Source organism: Phlebotomus papatasi, chromosome 1 (assembly GCF_024763615.1).
Source record: "Phlebotomus papatasi isolate M1 chromosome 1, Ppap_2.1, whole genome shotgun sequence".
Classification (NCBI taxonomy): domain Eukaryota; kingdom Metazoa; phylum Arthropoda; class Insecta; order Diptera; family Psychodidae; genus Phlebotomus; species Phlebotomus papatasi.
The window spans coordinates 40,241,708-40,258,509 of record NC_077222.1 but is presented as its reverse complement, the minus strand read 5'-3'; the positions used below and the strand labels follow the sequence as shown (position 1 = coordinate 40,258,509).

General features: G+C 32.6%; 1 protein-coding gene across 1 annotated transcript in view; it reads right to left on the bottom strand.

Annotated features, from left to right (window-relative positions):
- LOC129799711 (homeobox protein homothorax) overlaps positions 1–16,802 on the bottom strand; it is a 171,349-nt gene that overhangs the window by 41,054 nt on the left and 113,493 nt on the right. The window contains exon 7 of the mRNA XM_055843873.1: positions 11,409–11,535. Coding sequence (XP_055699848.1) covers positions 11,409–11,535 — 127 coding nt within the window. The remainder of the gene's footprint in view (positions 1–11,408; positions 11,536–16,802) is intronic.

Sequence of the window (16,802 nt, the reverse complement as noted above, 5' to 3'; positions counted from 1 at the left end):
ATCCAAGCTTAAGGTGACGATTATTTCAGGATTTAACAAAAATTATATAGTGAAATATACGAAAAAAAAAGAATTTTAGTAAGTTGTATTCCTTCAGCACAACATGAAATATACCGATTAAATCAAAGAAATAAGAAAAACACAAAGAACTATCGTTCGCGTACTTATCTCAGAATTTAAAAATACATAAAGTTATGGCTTTCAACTTAAAAAAGAATTAACAATTTTTGTTTATTAACTTTGATCTTAAACAAATGCAAAATAAATTGAGTGGTGCAGTATTCGCTCGACGACGATGTAAAAATTCAGAGTCCGAATCTGCTTTAGATCGGATCGCCAGTATTATTATTCGTGAACATCACTGAACTTAAAGAAAAATAGTGTTTTGTGCTTAAAAATCGCACTTACAAAAAGACATATAGTACATTTATAAAATTATAACCATTACTTAATAATGGCAGCATATAAAATAATGCTTAGAAGCATCCAGTTCAAATTTTTCCTTACAAATTTTTACACGGTTTTTACGGTAAAGGTTAAACCTTGTCCCACTTTCTAAACAAGAAGCAGAGCAATCGGATTTTAGGAGTACGATTGAAGGAACAGCTATTGGTACTTTAAGAACTCTTGTCATGATCTGTTGGCACCCTATTTTGGACGATTTCGGATTTGGATACGAAATTTGAACACCTATCTTTATAGGAAAAGGTCTATCAATAAAATAACTTAATATTTCTTGTAATTTATTAAATTCGTTAAATAAATTTTAATATTTTGGCGGAGTTGCCAAAAAGCGTTTTCTGCCGAACAAATATTCCTTCGACCTTATAGAAAAATAATTCTTTTTCTTTAACTCTGTTAAGTCTGAATTGCTCTACGAATTAGTTTGTTATAAAATAATTGAAGTGAAACCTCGGGATTAAACGACCTCCATAGAAGCTTTTAAAGCTGATTCATGAAAAAGCACGATATGAATATCTAAATTATGAATATTCCATATACTTATGTGCGTTAAAATAAACGTAAAAATAATGATTGGTAAAAGAACCTAGGTAAAATTCTTTCGGGCTGCGTGCGGATAGTTATGTCGAAGTTTTAAGATCTTTCACTGACTACCACACAAATTAAATCAATTATAGCACAATGTTTAAAAAAAATTCCTTATTAGATTCGTAATTCCCCTCCAAAAAATTCATAAAATTCCTTAGATTTTCCTCTAGAAGAAAATAAAAGTTTAGCGGCGATTTTTACGGAAGTGCTTCGGTTTGCTCACCTTCGTAAATAAAATTTCTACATATGTACATCCCATTTTTACAGTAAAATTCCACATGAGTCATTTTTAATAATTTGTAGGGAGAAATGAATATTCCAGAAGAGACAACGGATTCATATTCAGAGAATCAAAATTACAATGAAAAAACTAATTAAAGCAAAAAATTTTGAAAATATACGATAATATTATATGCTGTAAAAGGATTCCATATTTCTTTTATTTCTTATATTCCTTGTTCGGAAACCTTAAACTTGGAACGTTTAAGGAAGTTTATGAGGGATATCGGTGGTAAAAAAATAAAGCCTTTAATAGAAAGCTAATGAATTTTGAAATTTTCAATTTTGTCACAATTTTGCCCATACAAAAAAAATATAATCTAGAAGACCGAGTCAATCGTCCTTAATGCAGAAAGTTTCTAAATAAAATGATTAAAACAAAATGTATAATTTCAACGTCAAATGCTTTAGTCGAAAGATTTGTTGAATTTTCCTAAAACTGATAAGGCTTACTTTACTTTTTCTTTTTGTAGGAACGTGTCAAGCTTTTCCCTAAACACGATAATAAAATCCTTCTGAAAAGGCTTAACCATATCAAGATTTTCTTTTATTAAACTTCTACCCAAAAACAAAGGTTCATTAAATCACAGAAGAGATTGGAAAAAAGACCTTTTTAAAAAGGAGAGAAAACGCGAAACCTTTCACCTCTGGCTAAGTGCGTTTCTCTTCTATAATGAAAATATTTATAACGAAAAATATCTAACACCGCAAGTGGTAAAATTATTATATTGAACTTTTCTTTTTTTTTATATATACCTTTGAGTGTGTAAAAATAAAATGTGCCACTTTTTCTCAATGTAGCTATTTTTCTCGCAAAAGACCATTCGGTCACGTGAAACGGTCATTTAGGCACAACTGTGACTCTTGTACGTGAAATGATGGCTCTTTAGCTGAAAACACCATGTGCCTTACATTGTGAGGAAAAGTGTTTAGTTGCTAAATTACAAGAAATTTAATATATTTTTTCCACTCCTCCTCCTTCATCCTTCAAAAAAAAAAATCTTCATTTCTTAAGCTAATCTCTGCCCACTTTCCATACGTCTTATCTTTTAGAGGCTCTCATGGGTTCAGACTAATTGAAATAGCTGTGGCGAGTTAAAAGGGAGATTTTAGTGTTTGACTAAAGTGCACCTCATCAATCAAGAAGTACCAAACCACAACTTTTCTCTGCTCCTCCTCCTCCAAAATGGAAAAACACTCTTGCTAGTTTACAAAGTCTTTTCTTTCTAACTATTTTTTTTTCTTTCTCTAAATGTGCCTTCACTTTAAAACACCGATGTAAAAAGCGCATTGGGTCTCGTTTATCATTTTGCATTTTCGATAAAATGTTTACAAATTGTTTCAATTGAATAGTGAAAGAAGTACTCTCTCTCCACATTTGCTGGCTTAAGCCTTCCTCCTTCTTCTTTTTATATTTTTATTTTTTTTTTATTTCTGAAGCTCTTATGGGTGCATATGAATTATTTATCGATGCTGTTTATTTTCTCTGGACCATTTGCGTTCGCCACTGAGCCATGTTTCAAAACAAATTCCCACCCATGAGCGCGAAATTGATTTTCTTTGATTTTCTTCACACTAACTCAAATCAACAAGCTTTTGATCATTTTGACTGTTAGCACGGACGATACACAAGAGATGGACGACATATCGAGGATAATTATGTATAGATTAATTTATAATACAAATAATACGATTTTGGATTTAAATCAAACACCATTATATTCGCTCTAAATACCAATGTAGCTGACTTCTTTTAAAAGATGTTACCACCCCTTGAACTAAACATGGAGCATGTCAAAGAGCACACGAAGGGGTTGTTTTGATGTTCTGGTGCGATCTATCATAAAATTCATTCTGATTTTTTTTCCCAATTGACAATGAAACCATCCTCTCAACAGCACTCTCTCTATCTCTCTCTTTCTGAATAAAAGTTTCAAAAAGAATAGTAAAAATTCACATCAACCCCTATTCGTCATAGTTATGGATGATGCATATAGCACCGGGGAAAACTTTAAAATTACACGCAAACGTGTTCCATTGTTTACATGGCCAAGAGCAAGAATCCATCAAGGGGTGACTGGTCGTATGAATTCGATTGAGTTTTTCCGAGGGGTTGACTTGATACACAATAATGCAACACAATAAATGCTCAGAGATTGAAAGATGCGATGATGTTTTCAAATACCGCACGTTACCGCATTTCGCACTATTACCAACCCGCTTCTGCTCATCTTAACACTCAAGGGGTCTATCCAGGATTCTTCCCCATGCCATCGACAGATTTTCAACCATTTCAATCCATCTACCATCGAAATCATCAACATCAATTCAAAACAAAAAAACAGCCATTCGAAAAGCATGGTGAGTTTCTGGGAATTTCGGGGTGAATAAATTGCTCGAGGAATCACTTAAATATATATAAAGAAAAAAAAACAAAATTTCGTAAAGATTTAACAAGATCGTAAATTTAATTCTCTATTAACGTTAATTTAAACGTATGAATTAAATTTATACGAAAAGATATTGCACGATAAAGAAATTAAATTAAAGATTACACGCATTTTTTACAACCAATAAATCACATAGAGTTTCTCTTGAAAATTCATCTTGAATGGTAAGAATTTCATAAAACATTGTCTAACAGGAGCATTTTCCCCGGAAAATTGCATGTTTTCAATGCGGCTTAAATTTTAATTAGATTTAAACAGGCTTATTAAATCAAAATTTAATTAGTTTGTTTTATACATTATCGAAAGAAAACAATCATTTCAATTTTAAAATAAATTGTATATTACTAAGCAAATATTGCCTAATTGGTTATTCCAAGATTGAAATACCGTCAATACCGTCGTATGCACCAACTTTCTCATATCAGCTTTTTATCGATTTTAAAGATTAAAAAAATTGTCCTTTTAAAAAAAAAACATTTTGTAAAAACCTTTTTGAAACCCCGATTAAAATTCGAACTTGGAAAAAATGCAAATACAACAATTGATCAATGCTAACTACACTTAAACCAAATTAATTACAAAAACCGTTAAATTAATTTGATTATATTTTTTTTTGTAAACTGTTTAATTTTTAAACCCAAATATAATTCAAATCATGTAAGGGAATTTTTCTTTACGGTTTTAGAACGTCAGATATCCAAAAAAGTGATTATTCATGGAAACTTTATCTAATATTTTTTCGTAACTTTGAGTTCTAATCCTTCTAAGTGAAATTGACAATCAGTGACCGGAAAATTCCTCTCATCAGAGGGTAGATAAAAATGAAATTGTTAAAAATACCCTCTTGTGTGAATAGTTTTAATACCAAAATCAAAAGATAGATGAAAAGACCCAGAAAATGCTAATAATGCTCCTGGTAAATCCCTTCCGCCCAATTTATCTGCGTTGGGTGACACGGTTTTAGGAACTATAGAATTTTTCAAAAAATCATAATTGATTTTATTGTTTTGACGCATTATACCTCACCCTTCTGCGCCCATAGTTGATGGTACTTTTTATTATCCAGCACCATAGGGAGGGAGATGAAAATTGTGGCCAGATGGTTATTTTTTTTTTGCGGTGGTATCATTTTACCCATCACTCCGTAATACGACACATAATCAACTTCACTCTCATGGCACATAATTTTCATTGGTGCGAGAGAGCGAGTGAACATTTTAATTCAAGTAAATTTGTCAAATTCTTATCACCTTTTCCGGTATTATCGTGCATTTTGGCCCGTGACAAAAATATCAAATAAATGCGAAATGGGTATAATGGGTGCCCCATTATAGCACACTCCACTGATGTCGCCCCATTAAATGCCAAGTCTCGTGGCAGAATCATCACTCCACCCTTCGATAACGTGAGTGCGGTATACACGGAGCGAGGGTTTGATTCAGGTACCACCCTCACATACTGGGGGGATGTTCTTTGCTAACATTGAGAGAGGATGGCATCATCCACCAAACGGCATCCAATTTTTCAGCCCAGAGGTGTAATCTGCGTAATTTCGCAGACACGACACATCGCAACCCTTGAGCACAATCAACCCCTGGAATGCACGAAAGTGGAAAGCCCGGAAAAATGTGATTAAATGAAGATGATGGCATTCACATTTGCCATCGTATGACACATAGGCAGGGTGGTAAGGGGGATACGGGGTAGGAGATCGTGTGTGTATACGGAAAAACTCATCTGGGATGGGCGGGAAAAATGGGAGCAGTTTTCCAACGAAGCTTCAAGTTGAACTAAAAGTTCTGTAGCGAATTCTAACGTCAACTAAAATTGTCACTTTTGATTTTAAATGTAAGCCCTCTCCTATCACATAATTTAAATAATTTTGAAGTGTACAATATTGGCATTTTAAGTTTTTGAACGACATCTTCTGGGGAAACAGAAAAAAGGACACTAACCTAGTGGATACTATTTTATTACATCAAATAATCATCAGAGTTTTTGGTTAGGAGTCTTCTACTCTATTTAGGGGAAACTGGGCCACCACCGAATACGGGGTAGTATCGAACACTGCGATTTTTCAATTAGATATTAGACTTCAGAGGACGAGACCTGTACGAATTCATAGATACTATAGGGATCCTTGTCCACTGAAGACACTGACTGATCGTCTTAGTACAAGTAGTTTAGAATTAAAAATCAATGTTCGGTGCTACCTCAGTTTTCCCTATATATTCCATGTAATACAGGCATATTGCAAACCATCCCAACAAGGATAAAGATATTTCAAGGAAATCCCAACTTTGTCCGCAGCGAAACTCTTACAGCCGAACCTACAACCCAACTAGGCTTGCACTGAAAATTCTGATGTGGAGAAGGAGAGCATTATCATTTCACAATTGGGCGAACACTAACACTGAATTTGATGAACCGTATCTCAATGCGACCGACATCCCCCATTTTCTTCCGCCCATTCTAAGAATCAAATTTCAAGGGGAAGGAAAATCCATTGAGGAAATTTTCTGACGACACATTTGTCTTCTTTCCAAAAAAGAAAAAGAGCACAAGAAAAACCCATCCTCCAGAATAGATGAAATTGTGGAAAAATTCTACTTTTTTCTCACCATCGCGGACATAGGCTTTTTCATCAAGGAACATTTTCGCGCCGAAAACAATACCCGTGAGCATTGTAATGGAAAAAATGTTACAAAGAAATACCTTTTTGGAGGGGTTATATTGTGAGTGTTTCTCGATCTGGAAGAAGAGATTAAGAGTGTGCTAGGTGGAGGTTTTTGTAGGACAAAGGGCTCCCCAAAAATGTGACTGATTAATCATGGTTGAAATAAAAACGCGCAATAGAGAGTTAATAATTGATTTCCCAGAAAAGTTCCTCTGGCAGAGATCTTCACGTGGACAACAATGCTTGGGTGTCGGAGGAGATAAAAGTACCAAATCATTGAACACTCTCTTGAGAGACAATGGGCATTTTTGGGAGGAAAATCCTCAAGATTCCTCAGACGATTTTGTATAGAAATTTAAAAAAAAAGTCTGTGCAAGATATCTTTACGAAATAGCGCTCTGCCTTCTTCAAATCTCTCCCACCATTCGACACTTTTCACATGGATGGTGAGACGGTTCAATGTGTCGGAGGTCGAAGTCTTCGTCTCTCAAAATTTTACCATATCACCCAAAATAATTGTTCGGAAATTACAGCGTCAACTCATGCCGTTCATATCTATCGCCCTTCTTGTCGAAAAACACACCATCGATGGCAACAATGAGTGAAATACTCCACCCGCCAAGCAAAATTGTGCAACATCACCATTAATACAACACCCCAACAGTCATCAAACTCCCCGACACGTTGGAATATCAAAAATTACTGCCTTAATGCAGTGGACTTTTTGTGTCCCATCCACCTTTAAATTCTAATGCACTGGAGGCCACTTTTTTTTTGTACCCACGAATTTCTGCCACGTCACAAATTCAATAATACTGCTGAAATTGCTGCATACTCTCTAGACGATATTTGCACAAGAGAAAGAACCATTTTATATTCTGAGGAAATTGAAAATTCATGATGCAGTATTCTTTACTTAAACTTTCCGTTATTTTTCAAAATAGTACGTATTGTGATGTGTAAAATTAATTCCTATAATAATCATTCTTTTTTTTTTACTTTTGATTTCTAAAAATAATTTTTGTAAGAGAAAACCATCGCGGCTAAAATAGGGGGATCGAGCCAAAAATTGTCAAAATAAATGTTTAATTCTTTTATGAGCTCTCCGAAAACTTAATCGATTTTAATTAATTTTAATTTTAAGAGCATATTTTTATTTAAAATTTTTAATTTAATTTAATTTAAAATTTTATTTTTAATTTATTTTTTTTTCATTTAATTTAATTTAAAAATAATTTTAAAAAAATAATTTTAAGAGCATATTCGTATAGGAAATTTAGTGCTCCACAACTTCAATCAAGACTACTTTTCTGTAACTTGATAGACAATGTGCTTTAAGAACTATTTTATAAAAGTCGATTTTGAAAAGATTTTCAAAACCTCTAGAAAAAATTTTGTCTAAGGATAATTCGCAACGTTTTCGCCTCTCATATAATATGAAAAATTATAAAATCGACATATTTTTATAAGAAACGCGCACATTTACTTAGTCAAAGACCATTTTCCTCTATCTCAGATAGAAGTATGCTTTAATTAAGTTAATCAATGTTGATATTTTTTTAAGGAAAATATTCTAAAAATAGGGATCAAAATTTCAATGTTTTTCTTCTTATTTTATACAGGAAAAACTAATACGCCTAATAAAAAAATATTACAAGAACGAGATACACCACGTACATATCATTGATCTTATTAACCAATTTTGTGAATATTAAAAAAAAAACATAATTTTGGAAAATTAAAAATTTATAAATAAACTGATTAGATGCGATTCAAATACGAATACTCTTGATGACCTAAATTGGGATTAAAGGCTGAGACTTTGCATCTTAGAGTCAGCGCTCTTGGTCTATAATTTAGGAAAAATCATTTTTGATGAGTAAACTACCAAATTTATTAAGTAAAATAGTTAATTTTGACAGTAAATAATTCAAATTGATCAGAAAGAAATCAGTTTTGGTAAGAAAAAAATTAATTTCGCTCAGAAAAAAAATAAATTGGTTCATACGCTGAGAGAAATCCGAAAAACTCAAAATAACATTCCAGAAATGTTAACTTTACCCTGCAGTGCCTGCAGTATTGATCCGAAATCGGTGTAAATATTACCCTTTTTAGGTGTATTATGGGTTAAAGATACCCTTTTTTCATGTTAATGTTACCCTCAAAAGGTGTAAAATTAACATTAAAAAATATTGATATATTTTTACATCGGAACAGTGTTAGTTATGACGAAAAAAAGTTAATCATAGCCTCTTTTTTCTAAGTGTAGATTCTTAATTTTCTTTTTGGCAATAATATTTTCGTTAGTTTTGAATTTTCAGTTTTATCTTTACTGACTATTTTTAACAAAATACTACCCAATCTGCTAAATTTAGTTTCAACCCTGTTTCTTTAAATATTTTCATGTTATGTAAAAATTTTACCTTTACAGTTAGATCGTAAAAATCAAAACAAAGTGGAATATTTTTGAGTTTTTTGTCAACTACCCCAAAGAAACAAGTATCTATTGTTCCATTAGTGAGCAAGAAAAATATTATTCTACGCTTCAGGGCACGAGGGTTGAAGGCGAGAGTGTGTGTAGAACTAATTGAATTGAAAACATCGATTATTTTTTCCCATCTACTGTCATCAATTCACCGTTGAATATACATCCAACCCCCTGATGAAATATCCTTTGTGTCCTTGCACAGTAATATTTGGTAACGTATGTCAAAACTAAACACATTATGGGATTTTCTTATGCTGCCCTCATTGTTATTTCAACGCCAAAATTGTCATGTACGTAAACACATTAGGAAAGAAATCTCTGATCTCATCACAGTGATGGGAAAATTGAGCCGGGGATGGATATTCAACTAGCATTTAAATAAACAAACCCCATGGCCAAGAAGTCACCAATCTATCCTAAACTAAACACTCGAAAAATCCTAAGCCAAACACGTATACTACTACACTGGACAAATCGAAACAAAAACAATTTGAAAAAATAAATCGAAACTGATGAATAATAATAAAATAAATGTTCTATTATGTAAATCCACTGTGAATGGAGGGGAGGGTGAGAAAATCCGACAATAGTTTGTTATTCATAAGTTTATTCAGTGTGATTTTAATTCGTGAATAAATCTGTAATTTAATTTATAGCATTGGTAATATGTCATTTCAATCTGTATCAATTATTTTTATTATCATTTTTTATTTTTTGTTTGTAAAATTACAATAATGCATAAGTTAATCGGTTTTTTTTACTGGTTTTTTGAATAAACAATACCCAGAGAAATTACAGAAATCTGTGAAATGCTCATTTAATTGCACTGTAAATAATCAATAAATAAAATCAATCAGTAACTTTGGTTATTCGAAATTCCCAAACATATTCACTTATTAATGTAATTGTTTAGTAATTGCATTATGAAACATTGTAATTTCATATATTATTTGATTTCATGAATAATAAGAGTAAATAGTAATTTTACCAAACAAAGTATCGAAAATTAATTAAAATACACCATTCATAATCACTGGCTATGCAGATAACTTATTCATGTAAAAATATTCTCTTACGGTCATTTTCTAATGGAAAGAACTTGAGTGAGTAAGATAATAAATTAGGGTGTATTATTTTTTCGTTTTTTTCCTATTTCTTTAAATTAAATTCACTTTTTTTAATGAATAAAAAATTATGGCTTATCTAAAACTTATTAAGCAGACGCTTTAAAATATTTAAAGAATTTTTCACAAAATGCAATCATTAGTAGATTAGTAAAAATTTAATTTAACTCTTTTAACGAATTGTTATTTCTTTTCTTAATAAACCATGCCTCACTCGATATTAGTACCGTTAGTGGCGGTGACTTTAATACTCCCCTGTTCGTAAGCTTTTCTTTATTTCTAGAATTTAAGGATGGTCTTTACCGTCTTTAAATTCTAGAAATAAAAATTACGAACAGGAGGGTGTCAAAGTCATCCACAGGGGACAAAGTCACCTGCACTTACGGTACGACAATTGTGATATTTCGATACACTATTAGAATATTTAGTGCGCAACTGTAGATAAAAAGAAGTTAATAAACCTTAAACTTCTAATAAAATGTTTCAGAAAAAATAACATCATGTTGATCTCTTTAAAAAAAAATTGAGATTGAGACTAAACATAAACGTTAAATTCTCGAGAGCAAACGTATTTGTCTTAATAGCAGTCAATGCATTTATTATACAAGCGAAATTCGTGTTTCATGTCAGAAATATACTTTGTGAAAGATCATTGTAATTAAACAGCCACTCTCTGGTGGACTCTTAATGCAGAGCCTTAAGATATGGAAGACAGTCTCGCAATTGAAAATGAAAGAAGAGATGTTGAACGAGAAACTAGTGCTAAAGTGTGTCTAAATGTGTTGATAGGACGACATCATGGAAAGATTGTGCCCCGAAGGAGCACAAAAAAAAGCATAGATCCATTTTCCAATCAACATCCGCGAAATGGTCAGACTCTTTGCGGCACCCAATTCCGCCATATGAATCGCTGTCTCACATTGCATTATCAATTTAATGAGAGCAGCAATGTTAGAACCTCTGACACTTGTTTACATCGTTCATCATATTCCTCTCAGTCGCTTTTTTTTTGTGTGATAAGAAGTTGGTGTTGTGAATGCGCGATTAATAAATGTCATTAATTAGAGTCATTATTTGTCGTTAATTTAATTGTCATTGGCCATAAATTTGCACCCGGAGTAATTTGATTACCATATTTTATAAATTATGTATAAACAAACTCGGGCGAAAAGTCACAATAAAATTTTAACATGTTAGATGTTGCCTTATTGAGGGTGATGAGGAAATATTTTAAAATGCATGATTACGGAGATAGTGGTCATTTGTGTGGGATTATCTCACTGTTTCCACATTGTAGAATTTAAGAAGGAGTTAAAGAAGGAAGATGTATGGGGACTTACCAGGATCTGATGAATCCAAACTGGGCTGTTGTTGGGCTGAGAGTGGACCAGGAGTACCTCCTGATCCCGGTGATCTCACATCATCATTGACTGGTCCACTATATGACAGGGACGAACTAGGTGGTCGCTGGAAAAAGACAAAAACGTTCTCAATTAGCATCAATAAGCATTTCAAAGGGGGCAGCTCCATCAAGCAAAGAAACACTCGTTCAGAGATTGAACTTCTTCCAGAGCAAATAGACAAGAAAAAGACGCACAATTCAAACACCAATTAAGCACCGGAGCGGCCAATAAAATGAAGAAGTGATCAATTAAAATAAGACGGATGACCGATCGGATGGACGGTTGACTGGTTCCGCGAGTGAATGCTAGACGATGACACTTTACCAAACACAAACGGACACGGAAAAGTGAGCAAAAAGTATGCGCTTCAGACACACGGGTTCTGTGTCTAGAATTTTTGATTTGATCGACTGAATTCATAATAACCAACAATTTATTGAGAGTCAGCATGATCATGAATTTAAATGGGTCTGTAAGTATCACTAAATGACCACTTCCAAGTTAATTTAATTATTTATTGTCCCTAGTTCAATCGCTTTTTCTTCGGATTTTTCCATTTTTAACTCTTCTTCAACTTTAAAAATATCACCTCTTTAGGGTCACTCAATCATCGTTAATTTGAGACGTTTCCATATCAATTTACCTTTTTCTGAATACGTCAAATTATCTCCAAAAATCTTCTGCACTATCACTATCACATAACAAGGAATCTGGACAAATTACGAAAAAAATAAAACAACTTCGTTTTTTGTAAGTCTCTGTTATCCCTGATTTTAGCAAAAAAAAATGTGAATGGTATACTCGAAATTTTTTGATTTTTCCAGCCAAAAACGCAAACCATTAAAGTTTATCTTCTTTGTAAAGCGAAAAAGATTGTGGTGTAAGAAGCGCATTTCCGAAGGTGGAAATGAGATCCAGGCGGGAATGCTATTTATAGCCAAGTTCGAGTCATCACTGGAATTTATAATTTGATAGAGATATGTAGCGAAAAAAAAGTGTATATTGGAAGTTGGAAAAGAAGTTGTGCGAGCACGCACTCAAGTCGCATAAGAAAAGTACATAAACTTCCCATTTGAAAATAGTTATATCAAATGTGTTGGTAATTATTCGCTTATAAATCATCTGCCAAGGAGTAAATCGTAAATTTAATTGTCGCTGTCTGATTTTTTACACACATCATGCAAATTGATTCAAATAAACGCGCTATAAATGCGCGAAAATTTCTTGGCGTGGAATATTGTGTGGCATCATCCCTCAACTCGCACATGTCAAAGTGCATAGGCACAATTAGATTATTTTTGGGCTTAATGGTTTTTTTTGCAAATCAAGATAGAGAGGTTATTTAATTATAATTATCCTTTTAATAGAAAATTAGCGGTTGTTTAATTAAATCCCAGCCGTTAGGAGATTCAATTGTTTTGTGATATTTTATGGTGCACTGCCATCTAGTGGAGTTTTTTCTAACGTTTACATTAAACAGGGGAAAGCACGCTACCCTCGGACGACTCAAGCTTGTACCAACAAATTTTCTTTCAATTTTATAATGAATTTGGTCTAGAATAATTTGACATTTTAATAGCTATTCCAATACCACAAATTTCCTAAAAAGAGTCATTTGTCAAACCCATTATGAACATAAAAAAAATGAATCGTCCAAAACTTCAGTCGTGCATAGATGCCATGCTATCCCTTATGTCATTTTCAAGAACAACATTTGCATAAAATTAGGTATAAAATTAAACAATTTCAATTTATTGTATAAATTATTTCTTAACCTTTTTGAAGGTGCCTTAATCTAGTTCAACTAAAAGTATCACTGAGGATTCTATCAAAAAAATATTGGATAAAAATTGTACTTTTAACACTTCATTGATCATAGTACAGTGTGCAATGGACTGAGACTTTGAAAGTTTCCGTAATTCCACACATTCAAAGGGATTAACACTTAAGCGTATACTTCGGTAGAGAAAGATATAAGGAAATAACTAAATAGTGCATTCTGTTGCGTTCCTGTCACCGAAGTGGCATAAATATGCGAAAAAACTGATGCAATTTTATTATTTCTCAAAATCAATAGATTTTACTAAAAATTTTCTATTTAAAAATGTGCTCGGCAATTTTGAGGTTATTTAACTAAGTCATTTGATAATTTCATAGAAATGATTATATGCCATTATACATTAATAGGTGCGAACTATCTCATTCCATGTTGTGATTTTTGCCTGTAAAAATAGAAGACGGAATAGTGTGTGGTTGGGAAAAAAGGGGAGAAAGTAAAGTTTGACGGAAAAAGTCAAAAGTATTTATGGGCACTTGACGGATTATAAGATGATCTTCTATACGAGAATGTTTTAGGTGTTTTTTTTGGTTACTCTTGCTATACTTATTCTTCGTTTTGGAGTACTTTTGGAGTCACAAGAGTGTGTTTATGTATCACTAAAATGTTTCTCTGGGATCACATCTCAAATCTCAATATACCCTGTGTGCATCGGTGGAAGAATATACATGTGGCCCCATCATTAAATTTAGATTACATGGTAAAGTTGAATGCTGCATTTCTCCAACCATAAAAAAGCCTCACAAGTGCGTTGTATATTCATAGCGTAATGAGAGTCTATAAAATGTCAGAAATTAGATATAGCACGTACTAACTACTTGTCTTCTTTTCGCCATTGAATGTGCCAAAAAGAGAGGAGACGCATCGCATAGAGATCATTAAGATCATTATATGCGGTTTCTTGGACTTGTGGACATTGTTGGCCAATTAGGTACTTTCCCGCCAATTTCCTGGTCACTTATTCTGACCACGAGTACTGTCCATTAAATCATCTTCCAAAATCCCCAAATCACACACCCCCTCCAAACCGACATCTGTCCAGATCATAAAACTTCCTCCATCGGCAAGTTTTATTGGATGATTGTCATGTGTGGTGCCCCATCAGAGAGTGTGTTTTGGGTATTATTTAATGAAATGCTCTGTTAACTGCATACCATAAAGCCTCACATTCATTTCTTAAGAGATGCGAAGATGATGCTCCAAAGAGTATCAGAAACCATTGAGTGAATAGACAGTGTTGGTGGTCAGACGCACACATCATTTGTATCATCCACCAACATGCCGAATGATATAAAAATGAATTATATTCAGCCACTTTAGCTATCATTCCGTCATAGGTTTTTATTATTTCAATCAGAATAAATCATGCTGGTGCTCATACAGATTAAAAGGCAATTCACCGATTTTTCCTCACTCTTTAAACTGACTCACGCCCAAATACAGCCCTGAATGACGGAGAATTTTGTGACACAAATGACGTTCTCGACACTGCAAGTCATTCACTCTCTGGTGGATCATTTGAGACAATCACATTCATGGGAGAGCAATTAAACTCTATTCTTTGATCACATTTCCCCGAAAAGCGATAAATTGCCATTCACCGGGGAAAGAAGAAAGTATCCGAACATCACCTCGAATGTTCAGTAGCGTTTTTCTTGGAAAATTGGAGATTTGTTGAGAAAAGGTTTTTCCCATTAGATTATTTAATTTTGAGCACAACGGTTTTTTCAAATAGAACAAAGAATTTTGTAGATAGTAGAGAAACTTTTTCATGACATAACCCATTTGATACCATTCATAATAAACTTAAATATCTTTTCAATATTTTGGCACTTTAATATTTAAGTAGTAAATACACTTTTCAATTAACGAAATATTTATAAAAAAAATACAGATTATAAATTAGATTCCTCTGATCTAATTTAATAAAAACAAAGAAAATATTTTCTTAGAAAATTATCGAATTTTGAACTATGAATAGAACTATCAAGTCGCTCATATACAAACTCGAAAATAAAAGAAATATAAATAAGTAGAGGAAAGCGCGCTACCTTCGGACGACTTACGCTTCAGACAATTCATGTTTTTTAAATACACTGTGAGAGAAATCCGAAAAGTCAAAATAACATTCCGGAAATGTTAATTTTACCCTGCAGTATTGATCCGAAATCGGTGTAAATATTAACCTTTTTAGGTGTATTATGGGTTAAAGTTACCCTTTTTCATGTTGATTTTACCCTGAAAAGGTGTAAAATTAACATTAAAAAATGTTGATATATTTTTACACCCGAAAAATGTTAAAGTTATGACGAAAAAAAGTTAATCGTAGCCTCTTTTTTTCTCAGCCTATGTTTTTAACTAATTTGACCCTTTGTTATATTATATAGTAATATCTAGTCCAATGCCTCAAATTTCCTAAAAAGAGCCACGGGTCAAACACAATTAGGAACATACAAAAATTATTGAGTTTTCCGAAGCCTTAGTCGTTCTAAGATCACTGAGAGAAACCCAAAAAAGTTAAAATAACATTCCGGAAATGTTAATCTTACCCTGCAGTATTGATCCGAAATCGGTGTAAATATTATGCTTTTTAGGTGTATTAGGGGTTAAAGTTACCCTTTTACATGTTATTTTTACCCTTAAAAAGGTGTAAAATTAACATTAAAAAATGTTGATATATTTTTACACCTAAAAAGTGTTAAAATTATGAGGAAAAAAAGTTAATCGCACCCCCGTTTTTTTCTCAGTGATGGTGTTCTTTTCCCTAAACTTGAAAAAATGTAATACGAAAAGAAAAAGATAGCTCTGATAAATAAATAAATAAATAAAACAACAGTAAGACGGCGATGGCCATAACGTTAAGAGGGTTGCATTTGAGTACCTGTTGATTTGATGGCATTAACTACCAATATATCATAACAAACAGTTATAAAGCATATCATATAAGTCATCACATATGCTAATTTTTTTTATAGATTTTTGTTAATAACTTTTTATAACCATGAATTAAAACGTAATCGCAATACATGAGAAAATGTCAGAAATAATAATCCCATCAAGAAATAAAATTGCATGCATGATTATATAGCTCAGGAAGTTAATGGAGGAGTTTTATTTCCCCCCTGAAATGTATCATGTGGTCAAGTTATAACATACTAAAATTTTATCAAAATGTAAGATCCGGATTTCGAAATTATTAACACCTAAGTTTCATTTTTTTTTGTACTTTAAGCTCTTGATAATTGTGATGTTTTTTTTTTTTTTAAAGTAGTTGGAGATCTTCATGATTACTTTCAGCATTCTCATTTATATCCTGATAATTGGAATGGGAATTAAAACTATTTTTAACCCCAAAATTGCAGAAGAAGTGATAAATCTGACATCACCATTTCGTAATTTCTACTTAATATAAAACTTTTACTGAATCTGTTCTAAAAAAGGTGTGAGATATCTGACATTTTTCATTCCTTAATTTGTAAATAAATAAATAAATA